The 14,237-nt window shown below is 48.5% G+C and overlaps 4 protein-coding genes across 4 annotated transcripts; 3 read left to right on the forward strand and 1 right to left on the reverse strand.

Annotated features, from left to right (window-relative positions):
- Window positions 1–177: 177 nt before the first annotated feature.
- N7458_006668 (tubulin gamma complex associated family protein) lies at window positions 178–3,089 on the forward strand (the record flags this gene model as incomplete). The annotated part of the gene is made up of 2 exons (XM_056910050.1): window positions 178–298; window positions 358–3,089. The coding sequence occupies 2 exons, from the start codon at window positions 178–180 to the stop codon at window positions 3,087–3,089; spliced, it is 2,853 nt and encodes a 950-aa protein (XP_056765754.1).
- Window positions 3,090–5,741: 2,652 nt separating this feature from the next.
- On the forward strand, window positions 5,742–6,398 carry N7458_006669 (uncharacterized protein; the record flags this gene model as incomplete). The annotated part of the gene is made up of 1 exon (XM_056910051.1): window positions 5,742–6,398. One exon carries the CDS (start codon window positions 5,742–5,744, stop codon window positions 6,396–6,398), a length of 657 nt encoding a protein of 218 aa, XP_056765755.1.
- Window positions 6,399–6,685: 287 nt separating this feature from the next.
- Window positions 6,686–9,639, reverse strand: niaD (nitrate reductase NiaD; the record flags this gene model as incomplete). Its single annotated transcript, XM_056910052.1, has 7 exons — window positions 6,686–7,575; window positions 7,626–8,249; window positions 8,311–8,534; window positions 8,588–8,823; window positions 8,891–9,149; window positions 9,221–9,320; window positions 9,378–9,639. The coding sequence occupies 7 exons, from the start codon at window positions 9,637–9,639 to the stop codon at window positions 6,686–6,688; spliced, it is 2,595 nt and encodes an 864-aa protein (XP_056765756.1).
- A 692-nt stretch (window positions 9,640–10,331) lies between these two features.
- niiA (nitrite reductase niiA) lies at window positions 10,332–14,002 on the forward strand (the record flags this gene model as incomplete). The annotated part of the gene is made up of 8 exons (XM_056910053.1): window positions 10,332–10,465; window positions 10,517–10,664; window positions 10,723–11,268; window positions 11,326–11,408; window positions 11,469–11,996; window positions 12,051–12,253; window positions 12,317–12,947; window positions 13,003–14,002. The coding sequence occupies 8 exons, from the start codon at window positions 10,332–10,334 to the stop codon at window positions 14,000–14,002; spliced, it is 3,273 nt and encodes a 1,090-aa protein (XP_056765757.1).
- Window positions 14,003–14,237: the final 235 nt, after the last annotated feature.

Consider the following 14,237-nt stretch of genomic DNA (forward strand, 5'->3'; position numbering starts at 1 on the left):
TTGAGGCGCGCGAGATGCAAATATTGGAGAAGGTTGAGCTTCAAGACTGCCAGTCGCGGGTTTCTGTTATCGGATGGCCCGTGCACGATAGCCTTTCCCATCGCGGGACCTGTCCCATGAATTTCCAACGCGTCCACCACAACACTACGGAGCATTTATTGCTGGCTATGGATCAGGATGGATTCGGCTGACCATGAGCCTGATCCCTTTTCCAGTGACAGCCTATGGAGACTTTCCAGGTTCAGTATTGAGGCTCTACAGCCCCTAGAAGATCTACCATGGAACGCGGACCTACCGAGTATGTATCCCGCTTCCAAGGGTATGTTTCTGGCTAATGACGTTTCTGTTGATGTATAGCGATTCCAAAAGCATGTTTCCAACCCTCAATCGATGGAATTGACACACCTGACCCCATTTGGAAGCTCAACCTTTTCTCAAATCACCTCGAACGCCCCGGGTCTACGGCGGATTCACTCATCGACCCTTCGATCGATGCCCAATCTGATGCGCCATCAGAACCGCTCCCAGATCTTGCAGACGATGATGATATCTGGAAACTCGATTCCTTACAAAGAGATCCCGGTTATACTACCCCTCCGAAGACATGGGAGAAATACCAAGACCGTTTACATTGCGAACCAGTGTCAGCATACTTCACTGAATCGGGCGCTAAAGGATTCGATGCTGCACTGGCACACCAAGCAAATGCAAAAGGAAAGTCAATCGCGGGCCGCCTTGTTCGAGATGAGATCTTCATTCGGGCACTCCTTCGCCTTGGACTCGGTTGGAGTTCGTTATTTTTCCGCTACAACGAGGGGACAAGGACATTCGAGAGACACCTGAACGATGTGCGCGTTTCCGGGGTGAGCCTCGGAATGCTCGATACTGTCATCTCAAGTGTGCTGCAGTGCGGTACGAACATGCAGCATATACGGGCTTTCGCAAGAAATGCGCCCACCAAGCCCAGGGATCTGTCTTCTCTATTCACGTTGCGCGGTACCATTGCAATCATCATCTACAACTTTGAACAACAGATTCTCGTATATTCCCAAAGCATCGTGTCAGTTCTGCAGGTCATGACCCTCTTCCAAAGGTGTGGGGACTTGATAAGCGTGCTGGCCGATATCGTCCATGTGGCGGGGAAGGCCAACTCAGACGCCCAAGTCATATCCGCTGTTATTGAGCGAGCAGCAATCTTTACCCATATGTTTGGGTGGATGGAGAACCTCTTGCAGGAGATCGTCGTCCGAGTAAGCAACCCCTGGTTTGAATTTGTCGAACGTTGGATAGGGCTCCGTCCTGAGGAGGGTGCTTTCAACGAATTGGTGGCTAGTGGAAGGATGTTTGTTCATTTGGAGCATTATGAGGACCCTACGAAGTTCAAGACCGGATTCAAGAGGATTGAATATACCTACCTTGGTGCCAATATGCCTTCTTTCATTCCCAAAGACCAAGCCCGGACTATCTTTGAGAGCGGACGAAGTCTGCGACTCCTGAAGAGATCACACCCGCACCACCCAATTGCACGTCGTGACGTGCTTCCTCGCGTAGGAAACATTCATTTACACTGTGCAACTACGTGGAGTGATATCGAACGAATTCAAAAACGAGCAAATGAGTATGAGTCCAACCTCCGCAATGAGATTCTACGGTATCACAGAGGGCAATATCCTCTGCAACTAGCAGAAACCGACGCTGCTGGAAGCAATGAACCGTCGAGTGATAACTTGGAAGATACTTATGAATTGTTCGATTTGGATGATGAGAGAAATATCTCGGGATCTGTACTAGATCGAAAGGTTCTTGCCGACGACAAGGTCAATCAATTACTTCACGAAGTCAGAGAGCCAGCCTCCGACTTTGTCGATGCCGCCAGTCGTTTTGGTCCTGAGCTATCATCTGCGCTCTATCTCTCGCTTGCTCCGGTCATTTCTTCCCAGGCACAACTGATCGACTTCTCCTACCTCCACCATTTGTTCAAAGAACACAATGTCCGGCACCACTTTAACCTTCAATGGCGATTTCAGTTGCTCGGAGACGGCTCCTTTACCTCCCGCCTCACACATTCTCTTTTCGACCCCGAGATGGAGAGCGGAGAACGCAAGAAGGGCGTAGTCCGAAGTGTTGTTCATACTGGGCTACGGCTGGGCAGCCGTGATGCCTGGCCTCCCGCGAGCTCAGAGCTGCGACTGGTTCTCATCGGACTCCTTGGGGATTGTTATTTTTCTGAAGATGATCCCGATAAAGAAAAGCCAACAACCCAGCAAGACAATGAGCTCCCAGGTGGACTAAGTTTTGCTATCCGTGAGTTGACAGACGAGGAGATTGAGCGATGCAGAGATCCAAACGCTATCGAAGCCCTGGACTTCCTCCGTCTCCAATACAAACCACCCGAAGCTCTCGAAGCACTCATAACAACAAAGTCATTAAAGCGGTATGATCGTCTCTTTAAGCACTTGCTCCGCCTGTTGCGAATGGTGTCGGTGGTCAAGGGACTCATCCACGACTCGACAAATCGCGGCTCCATATCAGGAGACATACGAAACGTGTTCCAAAAGTTTCGAATTGATGCGCAACATTTTGTTCTGGCAATTAGCGACTACTGCTTTCATGTGGGTATCGGATCCATTTGGGACCAGTTCCAGAACACGCTCACGAGAATCGAGCGTTGTCTCGACCGCGGTGACATCGACGGGACAATTGAAGCTGCTCATTCCGTCCCGCGCCTGCGTGACTTCCACGAAGACATTCTTGACCAGATGCTATTTGCATTCTTCCTCAGCAAACGACACGCACAGGCCGCTAAGTTGTTGGACTCTATCTTCGGGACTATATTGGCCTTTAGCCCCCTGTCTAAGGCGGATGGGTTGAGTGGACTACGCCGGGAAAACGAAGGGACCGTCTTTCACTTATACTCGACTTTCCGCAAACAAACGTCGGCCTTTGTTGGATATCTTCGTAGCTTGGACACGGGCAAGGCATCTTCAAAATCTATGGGGAAATCAGAATCCCTGCTTGGCTCCCGGACTGATACGACCAGTGTTTTCGAGCATCTGCGAGCCAGGCTAGATGTAAGGGATTACTACTGAATTCTCAGAGAAAGCGGCATGTATTTGATGCAATCTCGACAAAGGAAATCATGATCAAGGCTTTCGATGATGTGTTATGATTAATGAAATTAATGAAAGCCCCATATACCGCAATGCTTGGAAGACTTGCATGCTTCCTGAAGCTTGTAGTTCCGTACAAACAACTCTTCTTTGTGTCAAAGGTCCTATCCAGTATATAGACTGTCCGGCATCTAATAGACATGAATCTCAGACCAAAGATCCAGAATAGAAAAGGGCCTCCAGACTCTTGAATCGTACCCCCGACTTCCGTATCACCTACAAACATTTCGCGACACTCAACGATGCTCAAATACATCGCCTCGATGCTCATACCCAAAAAATACTACACTTATACAGCCACTAATAGTGTTTAAAGGCTTCAAAAAGAGACTAATACACTCTCCTAAATCTAAGGTTTATTTTGATATAAGAAGCATATTGAAAGTATAAAAAATTTGGCCGCGGTGGTGGCCTCTGTATTAGGGCCAGCATAAAAAGGGAGTAACTTTCCCTTCTTGGAAGACCCCTTCCTGGAAGGGGCCCGTCTAGTGGGAAACTTGGCCGAAGAGCCATGGTTTCTTATACCACTGGACTATGGAGGTGGAGGGTTAGTGGGAGAGACTGGAACTGGGTTTTAACATCTAAGATGGTTACATTCAATATGCGGAGTTTTTGTTACTCTGTAGGTTGTCTCTCCTTTTCTCTCAATTGCTTGCTCTCTTCTTCTTTTCCTGTCCCTGGTGATACCATTATACACTACCACGAAGCACTCGTCTTATGTATAATTATTGCACCTGAGCCGATACATCTTCCCGTTGCACCTCTACACACAAAACTTCCGCCTTTCCACAAATTTTTGTGCCCCAGAGAGTCTCAATATTCATACGGGTCCCAGTGGCTCGGTCGAAAAGCCTTGTTAAGTGATAGATGTCAATATAGACAAGCTGGACTCCAATAGTACAGCCAATTCCCCATGAGGTTTGATCTCCATGAACCGCGTTAGTGTTATGCCTATTACTGGCAACATTCTTTTCCATCGACCTTCTTTCGAACTTATATTTCCAAAAAAATCTCGACTAATCTCGGCGACTTCCCTGGGACCACAGAGAAATTCGAAAGGCTCTTAGATTATCTTGGCAGGCAAAGTAGAATCGTCATAAGACTCGCTGAATCCAGCCTCTACCACAAGGGGTGGAAGCGTCTGATGAGGAACGTAGATAAGGGCCTCTGGCTGCTTTAGAAGACCGGAATATGGACCGCGAGTTAAAGTAAGCATCTATTTATAAATATTAGTTGAGTCATGTTCGACGTGAGTGATAATAACCTACTTGTATTAGCTGACACCTGGAGAAGTTCTCATCCTGGTCTACGGCACCTCGTAAAAGCTAAAATCTGACTTCGACTCTGATGGCCTTCTTGATTACGGCGTCGCAGATTGGCAGAAGCCCAGACGAGACTCTCCGCAACGGCGAGGACAGGACGTATACGACAGGGTCTCGGAGATTGTTCAGCCGTGAAGAAGGAGCGTGATTTACAATTGTGAGGATTACTTCCTTCCAATCATAGTCAGAATAAATCCAGCCTGATTTTATTAATCTATCAAACGTGATAAACATATCTCCTGAATTTCACCCGGATTGGGCCTTTCGATTTTTTTCTGTGCACAATATCACGCAAAAGACGATGCTCCATGTGTCTAGAATAATGAAGTATGTTTATTTTAGATTTAAAGTGTCATGCAGTGTTTGAATTTTTCGAATGCCTAGGCAGTCTCTACGTTGCAGTCCTTGGATAATGTGGATTTTCATGACTGGGTGCTGAAGCTGTAGGCGTTATTCAGCCTCTGGTGCATTAAATTTCTATTTAATTGTACGTCGTTGTCTGAGAGCCTTTGACAGGCATTTTCTTTGACCCCAAATTCCTGCTATATGGTATAATTCTACTGATTGCTTTTCGTAGGCCAATGCTGGAGTGAAAAATCGACAAAATCTGTGGAGGCAGGAGCGATGGCGCGCTTGACCATCACGCAGTTCCCTACCTTTATATTCACGAGGCTGGACGCGATCAAACAACCCAAGTCGTCCATGGAGACAATACTTGACGCCCTCGAACGCGTTCAAGCGCGTCGAGTGTTGACCCTTCCAAGAAAGATAACATCGCCAATTTCATGGTAGAATACATCGGTTCATGGCCATCCCTCGGGCCTTGAGCTTCTCGAGTCCATATATCGTCACTGAGATTATGAAAGGGGATAAAAAGCAGCTATCTATACACTGCGCACTGGTTATAAGTATTTGATGGAGTAGAAATGGCATACAGTTCCAATTATACTATAGCTAGGCATGGGCTTGTTTGATTTCAATTAGACCTTATTCATCTGCTGAGTGTACATCAGAAATTTTGCCCATTTCAACACGCTCGTCACGTCTCATCCATTGTCCATCTCGTCGTTATCCTTGCTACGTGAACGATATCTCCAGGCACGTTGATCCAACATTTCTCTTGACCTCTTGCAATTCCCACTCTTTCATCCTACCACCATCATCGTCACCACCACCGTCATCCTCATCAAAAATCTCAATCTCAATCTCAATCTCTGGAGAGATCAAGTCTCTCCTTATCCTTCCTACAATGTCTTCGCCGCGTGGAACATCCGCGGGGTATCCAACGGCAAATACCCCCAGTCCTCAGTCCGTGGACCAGGGCAACCCTCTGGCCCGCGATCTCTTTATGAGATTGATGAGACCAGCGGCTCAATTGATGATCTCTCCCAGTGATCCGGCCCTAACACCTGCCCAACAAGCCGCCAAACACCGCGAGGAGCTCTTCAGCCATGTCCCCCACGATGTCCGGAAAGCCAAGCACAGCGTCAGGACTCTACAGCATGCTTTGGCTGACCCTAACCAAACCTCGACCTCTCCACCTGCCTGGCTCAAGGATGTGGATTCAAAGTTCCTCTCAGAGAGATGGCCGCAAATTCAAGATCACCGTCAAGCAATCGCAACCGCCGCGCAGAAGCAGTCCCGCCTCCGACAACTTGAGCTCGAACTTCAGACCCAAGAAGCAAGAGCCGTGATGGACAAACTGAAAGAGCGTGGGGCATTAAAGAAGGAGATCTGCTTGTCTTACACTGATATGGCCGATCGAATCTTTGCCGAGGATGACCCGGACTTGTGGGGAATACTGCTTGAGATGTACAAACAGGAGGTTGGAGAAGATCTGCTGGAGCCTCACACCCCACCAGACCCGCCTGGATTTTCTGCTTTCCTCGATGAATTGCTATCCTAACTAAGTCAAGATTCCAGTGGTGTGATCAAAAAGTCCTAATCTCGTTGACGAACATCGAAGGAATTATGGAGGGAGTCAGATGTCATGTGGGAGGATGTGTTATTGGTGGTCGGTGAACGCTTGAAGCTGCTTTTGTACAATATGTGTGTACCATACTATCAGAATGAAAGTCAATTGGCTAATGCCATTCGGAAATTATTGTAAGTCATCAAATTGTCTTCATTATACATGGATATCGTTTCTATACAAGTAGCAGAACAAACCGAGCGCGGCATATCCACTTCCCATCAGAAGAAGTGGAGATCAGACTCGGCCCAGCCCTGGGCAAGAAGCACTTTCTTTGCCGACTGTTCCATGGCCCCTGGTCCACACAGAATGACCATGCTCTCCTCTTCTGGAGGCGCAAATTCCTTGATCAACTCCTCTGAAATACGGCCCCTGCGGCCTGTCCAGTTCTCTGGTCCCTTTGTGAGGGTATGCACGACAGTACACTTTTCACTGTCTGTTTTCACATATTCATCAAGCTCCGATCGACACAGAATATCCTCCTCGAGTCTGTTTCCATCAAGCACAACACACTTCGTGGGATCTTGTGAATCTTCCATCACAGCACGCAGGACCTGGAAGATTGGCGTGATACCAGTTCCACCGCAGATCATCTTGAAAGAGCGGACATGACGCTCCTTGCCACTGATGAGCACACGACCGTTGCCAAGATACTCAAAGCGACCAGTAGGACCCTTGCAGTCAATTTCTGCTCCCAGTGGAAGCTTATCAAGAGCCATTGTCATCTTACCACCGGGAACAGTATCGGTTGGGAAGTAGATCTTGACCAGCAACTCCATCTTGCCTTGCATGTTCGTGTCTGAGATTGGAGTGTATGACCTGATGATAGCTTCCTTGCTGTCGGGGTCGTTGACTTTGATCATCAAGTGCTGGCCAATGGGCAAACCCAAAGTCTGCTTTTCGTGTTCCAGATCGAAGACGAATATCCTGGTGTCCCAGGAGACATTCTTCTTCTCCGTGAGCTTGAGTTTGGACCAAACACGTGACTGGAGGAATTTTGGACGGGGCTCATCAGATGTGGATGCAGTGTTGCTATTGAGTGCTTTCAAAGATGCCGGGTCCAATGTGCCGATGTGGTAATCGGGCATCATCAACTTCGCGGTCTCACTGTCTGTAAAGAGTTAGCAGATGGCCGGAGGTTATGGGCTTTGATAAACTTACGAATTGCTAGGAAGTCCTCGGACACATCGAGTCCTGCAGAGGATGTAATACTGATTGCTCCTCCTGGATGACCCTCCAGGAACCCAGTTCCATCATACACTTCACCATTCACAACAAACCAAGGCTTCTCACTGCTGCTGTTTGCCTTGAGCTCTTCCAGACTGATCTGGCGGTTCACTCCTTCTTTCTTCATGTTGATCTCCTTCACAGGCTCTTGCTCCACGGGCTCTTCACCCTGGTGCCTCTCGCCCCAATTGCCATTCGTTAAATCACCACCCGCCTTCTTGACCCTCTCCATCCAGCCTCCAGCCTTGACAGGGTGTGTTGGGTGCTCGAACTTGAGAAGGCTCCCCTCCTTCGTGATGGCAACACGGAACCATGGGTTATTCATCATGCCGAGAACAGACCAGTACATGTCGCGCGGCTGAGCGGTCATTGCATCGTCCATAGATCGTACAAGTAATGCATCACTATCCGCCATATCGGCGACGGGGATGGGAAGAGACCAGAATGACCAGCAAAAACAAGTCTCGCGTTGCCACATGTCGACCTTTCCGCCAAACAACTCGCCCTCGTATTCTCGATATTTGTCTTCGGCGTATTCGATATCGGCGAGGCGCCATGCTGTGGATCATCAAAACATGTTAGCAAGATTTCACAAAGCCATTGAATCAGGGTGTTGTACATTTGCCCTTGTCCAAAGATATTTCAACTCTTGTGATCCGTCGACCACCACCTGCATATGCATAGCCCTTCGCGTAATATGTTTTCCCGCACGTGGTCAGGTCTAGTGTCTCTTCGTGTTCTGGATATACTGCGACCGAGTTGACATTAAGGTCGTAAATGGCATATCGCTCATCAGTCCACCATTTCTTATCCTGAGCGGACATTTCGGGGGAAACCATGGTTCTAGCAACATGTTAGTTCATGAATTCAAGTCTTCCTCTTCCAGCACGACTTACGGCAGTACCCGGTTGTCGTTAATATGATACCAGTTATCACTGGGGGTATCGGTCACAATCAACTTGGTCAACCACTTGACACTTCGACCTCCGATCTGGCCAGGCACAACTGCCCGCAGAGGACGGCCATGATCCGGGGTCAGTGCCTCGCCATTCATCTTGTAGGCCAGCATGATTAATTTATTGCGGTCCATAGCCCAGTTCAACTTGACAGAAGTCCCGTAGTATCCGTTTGGCTATATATCGAGTTAGTTATCTTATGTTCGTCTGTAAATATTCTTGTGCTGGCAACGATTCTCATACCAATTTATCGGCACCCTCCATGCATACAAACTTGGCTCGTCGGAGAGGCTTGGCGCTGCGAAGAATATCGGCCATCAGAGGTCCTGTGAATAGAGCAGTTGACAGTCCAGCTGGGCCCCATGAGAAACCTTTTGACTTTCGGACTGTGTTCTGCTCTTTGCGTCTGTTGCCAGCACAGACGAGAGTAATTGGTGCCGTGATTGAATCATATTTCTCGAGAATATCGCGAAAACTCAAAGTGATCGGGTTTTCGACGAGGCTGTACACAACATTTATTGATTAATTTAATATATTCCAGTATTAGAATCAATTGATAAATGCCACACTTACCCTTCAATGCTAAGTTGCCAGTCGGGGATGTCCTCGCCGTGAACCTGGGGTACCGCGCCATGGTTTCGGACATAGAACAATTCGGGAGGTGTGAGAAATCCTTATGAGAATATCAGATGGATGTCTCCAAGATTTCCCTTATTGTTTATCTCCTTACCTTGGTTGTATAATGTTGTTAGGGGAGCCTCTACATTGAAAGGATGCACGCCCGTTAGTCGAATGAGTCTGGAATCGCGTGGCACATGATGATCCGGGGTGCCTTTGTCGATTTCTAGGATCTCGGTCGGGCTGAATGATGGCGGTGGTAGCGGAAGATCAACTTCTTGTGGTGTTGGAAGATCGTGAAATGTGATATGTGATTTCTTGAATGACAACTTGTCACTATTGACAAGAACTTGTGTGGTAGTAGTCATCGCCATGACGAATGTACAACAACAGCGTGTATGTGACACTTGGAACTTTCTTGACAAAATAGTAATGTAATACTCAACGGAATCTGCAATGGACTATTGAACTGATAATAAGGATAAGGCCAAACGGTGCAATATCCATCTAATAACGGTCGATAGCCGAAAGTACCCTCCATTAGTAAAAAGGAAACGTCTATGCGATGTCAGACCCGAGATTGCTCACGACAACCCACCGCAACCCACGTTTCCAGCAGCATCTCCGCGGGTCTGGAGGGGCATCTCTTACGACATAAATACATGAAATGGGGGGTAGGCTGGTTAGTCGGTCCTCGGGGGTTCGTCAACACGATGTTTTCAGCCCTTATCTGGCCATAGATCGGAGCCAATCAGAGCGGAGAGATTGTTATCGCACCTTCACGTTTAGTCTTTGCAGGCATCTCCGCGGAACCTGTGGACACTACAGTAATCCCCAGGCCGCGCTTCTTCTGCTTATCAACGATCGTCCTCGAATGGTTCTCACCGAAGTGGACCCTAGTTCTCCCGAAGTCTTGCTTTTTGCTTGTCCTTCGCGACCTTGAAGGGTGTGCAGGCAAATCGTAACTCGTAAATATCGGTTTTCTTAAAACTAGAATGTAGCCAGATTTTTGTAATGTACTGCGGTTCATTCTGTCTTAACTCTCTGACACTTGCTATCCGTCACCATGCCAGTTTTAGACGGGCTTCGGCATGGCGAGCCAGTCGACGGCAGCGCCAGTCCTAGTTTCCATACCGAGCCTACTACCAAGCGACAAAAGATTGTAGTGGTCGGATTGGGAATGGTAGCTATTTCCTTCATGTAGGTCTTGCAAGGAAACCACGGATGCATTCTCGTGCTAACAAAAACCAGCGAGAAAGTGATCAAACAAGATACAACCCGCCGATACGATATCCTTGTCATTGGAGAAGAGCCGCACATCGCCTACAACCGTGTAGGACTCTCATCATACTTTGAGCACCGTAAGATTGAGGACTTGTACCTCAATCCGAAAGAATGGGTAAGTTACTGCAAGAGGCCATGAGTCTTGGAAGGTATGTTTGATCCTAATACGATAGTATAGTACGGATCATTCAAAGAGCAACGAGCTTTTGATCACCATCTCAACACCCGAGTCACCGAAATCGATTCCAACAACAAGACTGTTCAAACATCAACCGGAGAAACAATCTCCTATGATATCCTCGTGCTTGCCACCGGCTCTGATGCCGTCCTTCCCACACACCCCTGGCCATGATGCCAAGGGCATCTTCGTATACCGCACCATCCAAGATCTCGAACGCCTCATTGACTTTGCCTCTAAAAACAAGGGCAAAACAGCCGTTACGGTCGGAGGAGGTCTGCTGGGCCTGGAAGCGGCCAAGGCCATGACGGATCTGGAAGATTTCGGCCATGTCAAATTGATTGATCGCAACAAGTGGGTCTTGGCCCGACAACTAGACGCAGACGCCGGCTCTTTGGTGACCCGCAAGATTCGGGAGTTGGGGCTCGATGTGCTCCACCAGAAGCGGGTAAAGACCGTGAACACTGATGAGGATAACAACGTGGTGGGTATTACATTCGAGGATGGTGAGGAGATTGAATGCTGCTGCATTTGCTTTGCGGTAAGTTCCATGCCATTTCGAACCTTTTTGGGGGCGATAATTAATTCTCTGGGATAGATTGGTGTGAAACCCCGAGACGAACTGGGCCAATCGGCTGGTATCCAGTCGGCTGGAAGAGGAGGCTTTGTCATTGACGAAAGGTAATTCAACTCTAAATGCTTTCATGCTTGCAAAAAAAGCCATTGCACTAACATGATTAGCCTCCAAACATCCGTCCCAGATATTTACGCCGTGGGCGAGTGTGCCAGCTGGGAAAACCAGACATTCGGTATTATTGCGCCCGGCATCGAAATGGCCGATGTTCTCGCCTACAACCTTACAAACACCGACAAGGAACAGAAGCGCTTCACTCGCCCAGATCTTAGCACGAAGCTGAAGCTGCTTGGTGTTGATGTTGCCTCGTTTGGAGATTTCTTTGCCGACAGAGATGGACCTAAGTTCCTTCCTGGTCGGCGCCCCTCCGTCATCGACGGTGCAAACTCAGAAGCGCCTCGTGAGAAAGAGCCTCCTGTCAAGGCATTGACATACAAGGATCCATTTGGTGGAGTGTACAAGAAGTATCTCTTCACAATGGACGGCAAGTTCCTCCTGGGAGGTATGATGATCGGCGATACCAAGGACTACATCAAGTTGAACCAGATGGTCAAGAGCCAGAAGGAACTTGAAGTCCCACCAAGCCAATTCATTCTTGGTGCACAGGGCGATGGCGAGGAGAACGCCGATGACCTGTAAGCGTCTTTCTCGGGTTTATTGCCTTCCGTTTCGCTAACATTCTCCTACAGTGACGATAGCGTGCAAATTTGCTCTTGTCACAATGTGACCAAGGGTGATGTTGTCGAGTCGGTCAAGAACGGGACATGCAAGACTATGGGCGAAATCAAGTCCTGCACCAAGGCTGGTACTGGCTGTGGTGGCTGTCTGCCTTTGGTTCAATCCATTTTCAACAAGACCATGCTTGAAATGGGACAGGAGGTGTCGAACCATTGTAAGTATACAGATTTATTGGCATCTTCAAGCCCCCTGTGCAAGTGCTGACTTTATTCACTAGTGTGCCAACACATCCCCTACTCCCGTGCAGATCTTTACAACATTGTCGCCATTAAGCAGCTGAAGACGTTCCCCGAAGTAATGAAAGCCGCCGGCAAGAACCCCGAGTCTTTGGGTTGTGAACTGTGCAAGCCTGCAATCGGTTCTATTCTGTCCAGTCTATACAACCCCCACGTCATGGACAAGGGATACAACGACCTCCAAGACACCAACGACAAGTTCCTCGCTAACATTCAGCGAAACGGAACATTCTCCGTCGTGCCTCGAGTACCGGGTGGAGAGATCACCGCGGATAAGCTGATTGCCATTGGATCAGTCGCTAAGAAATACGGACTGTACTGCAAGATCACAGGCGCTCAGCGTATCGACATGTTCGGAGCAAGGAAGCAGGATCTTCTGAACATCTGGACTGAGCTTGTGGATGCTGGCATGGAGAGTGGTCATGCTTATGCCAAGGCTCTTCGTGCTATCAAGAGTTGTGTCGGTACCACCTGGTGTCGATTCGGTGTCGGTGACAGTGTTGGTATGGCTATTCGATTGGAAGAGCGATACAAGAGTATTCGCGCTCCTCACAAGTTCAAGGCCGCTGTGTCGGGTTGTGTAAGAGAATGTGCCGAGGCGCAGAATAAAGAGTCAGTCTTATCATCTAGTAACGTTTTGACCAGCCAAGTACTAACATAATTGCAGCTTCGGTCTTATCGCGACCGACAAAGGCTTCAATATCTATGTCGGAGGTAACGGTGGTGCAAAGCCTCGCCACTCTGAGCTGCTCGTTACGGATGTACCCCCCGAGATGGTGATGCCCATTATCGATCGCTACTTGATCTTCTACATTCGAACTGCCGACAAGTTGCAAAGAACTGCCCGCTGGATCGAGAACTTGCCGGGTGGAATTAACTACTTGAAGGAAGTCATCATCGACGACAAGCTGGGTATTTGCGCCGACATGGAGCGACAGATGCAGGAACTCGTCGACAGCTACTTCTGCGAATGGACTGAGACTGTCCGAGATCCCAAGCGTCGCAAGACGTTCCAGCAATTCGCCAACACAGACGAAACGGTCGAAACGGTCGAAGTAATCAAAGAACGTGCCCAAAGCCGCCCCACATACTGGCCTGCGACCTCAGCGCAAGAAGACTTCAAGGGTCATCAGTGGTCTAGCGTCTCATGGCAACCCGTGGTTAAATCGGATCATTTCTCGGATGAGCCTCCACAAGTTTCGTCTGCGAATGTTAAGCGAGGAGATACCCAACTCGCGGTGTTCAAGATCAAGGGCAAGTACTATGCGACCCAGCAGATGTGTCCTCACAAGCGAGCATTCGTTCTTTCAGACGGTCTGGTCGGCGACGATGACGCTGGTAAATACTGGGTCTCTTGCCCGTACCACAAGCGCAACTTCGAGCTGAACGGCGAGCAAGCTGGGCGGTGCTCCAGCGATGAGAGTTTGAATATCGCTACTTTCCCTGTAGAGGAGAGGGATGATGGGTGGGTCTACGTCAAGCTACCTCCCGTCGAGGAGCTAGATTCAGTCCTTGGAACCGAGAAGTGGAAGGTCAAAAAGGGCGAAGCTCCAGACCCGTTCCAGAAACTGGACAAGCGATACAAGGGCATGAAGGGCAAGAAGGTGGTTGAGGGTGAAGGCGTTTCCAAATCACTAGCTCAGCCCGCGAAGGGAATCGAGTGGTAGAGATTGCAGAATGGCTCATGTTCATGATTGGGATGGTACTTTGGCGTTTGGGCCGGCTTGTTTTTCGGTTACCTCATAGCGAGATTCTCCATTTTAGATGCACATACTCATACTCCATTTTGATATTCAATACAATTCACCAATTTATTCACAGAGATCTGAGGAAATGGCATGAATCACTGAATATAGCAACTGCATATAAGTGCCAGTACGGTATTCTGTAATCTACTAAACC

This window comes from Penicillium daleae, assembly GCF_028827525.1.
Source record: "Penicillium daleae strain IBT 16125 chromosome Unknown utg000006l_segment0_segment0, whole genome shotgun sequence".
Taxonomy (NCBI): Eukaryota; Fungi; Ascomycota; class Eurotiomycetes; order Eurotiales; family Aspergillaceae; genus Penicillium; species Penicillium daleae.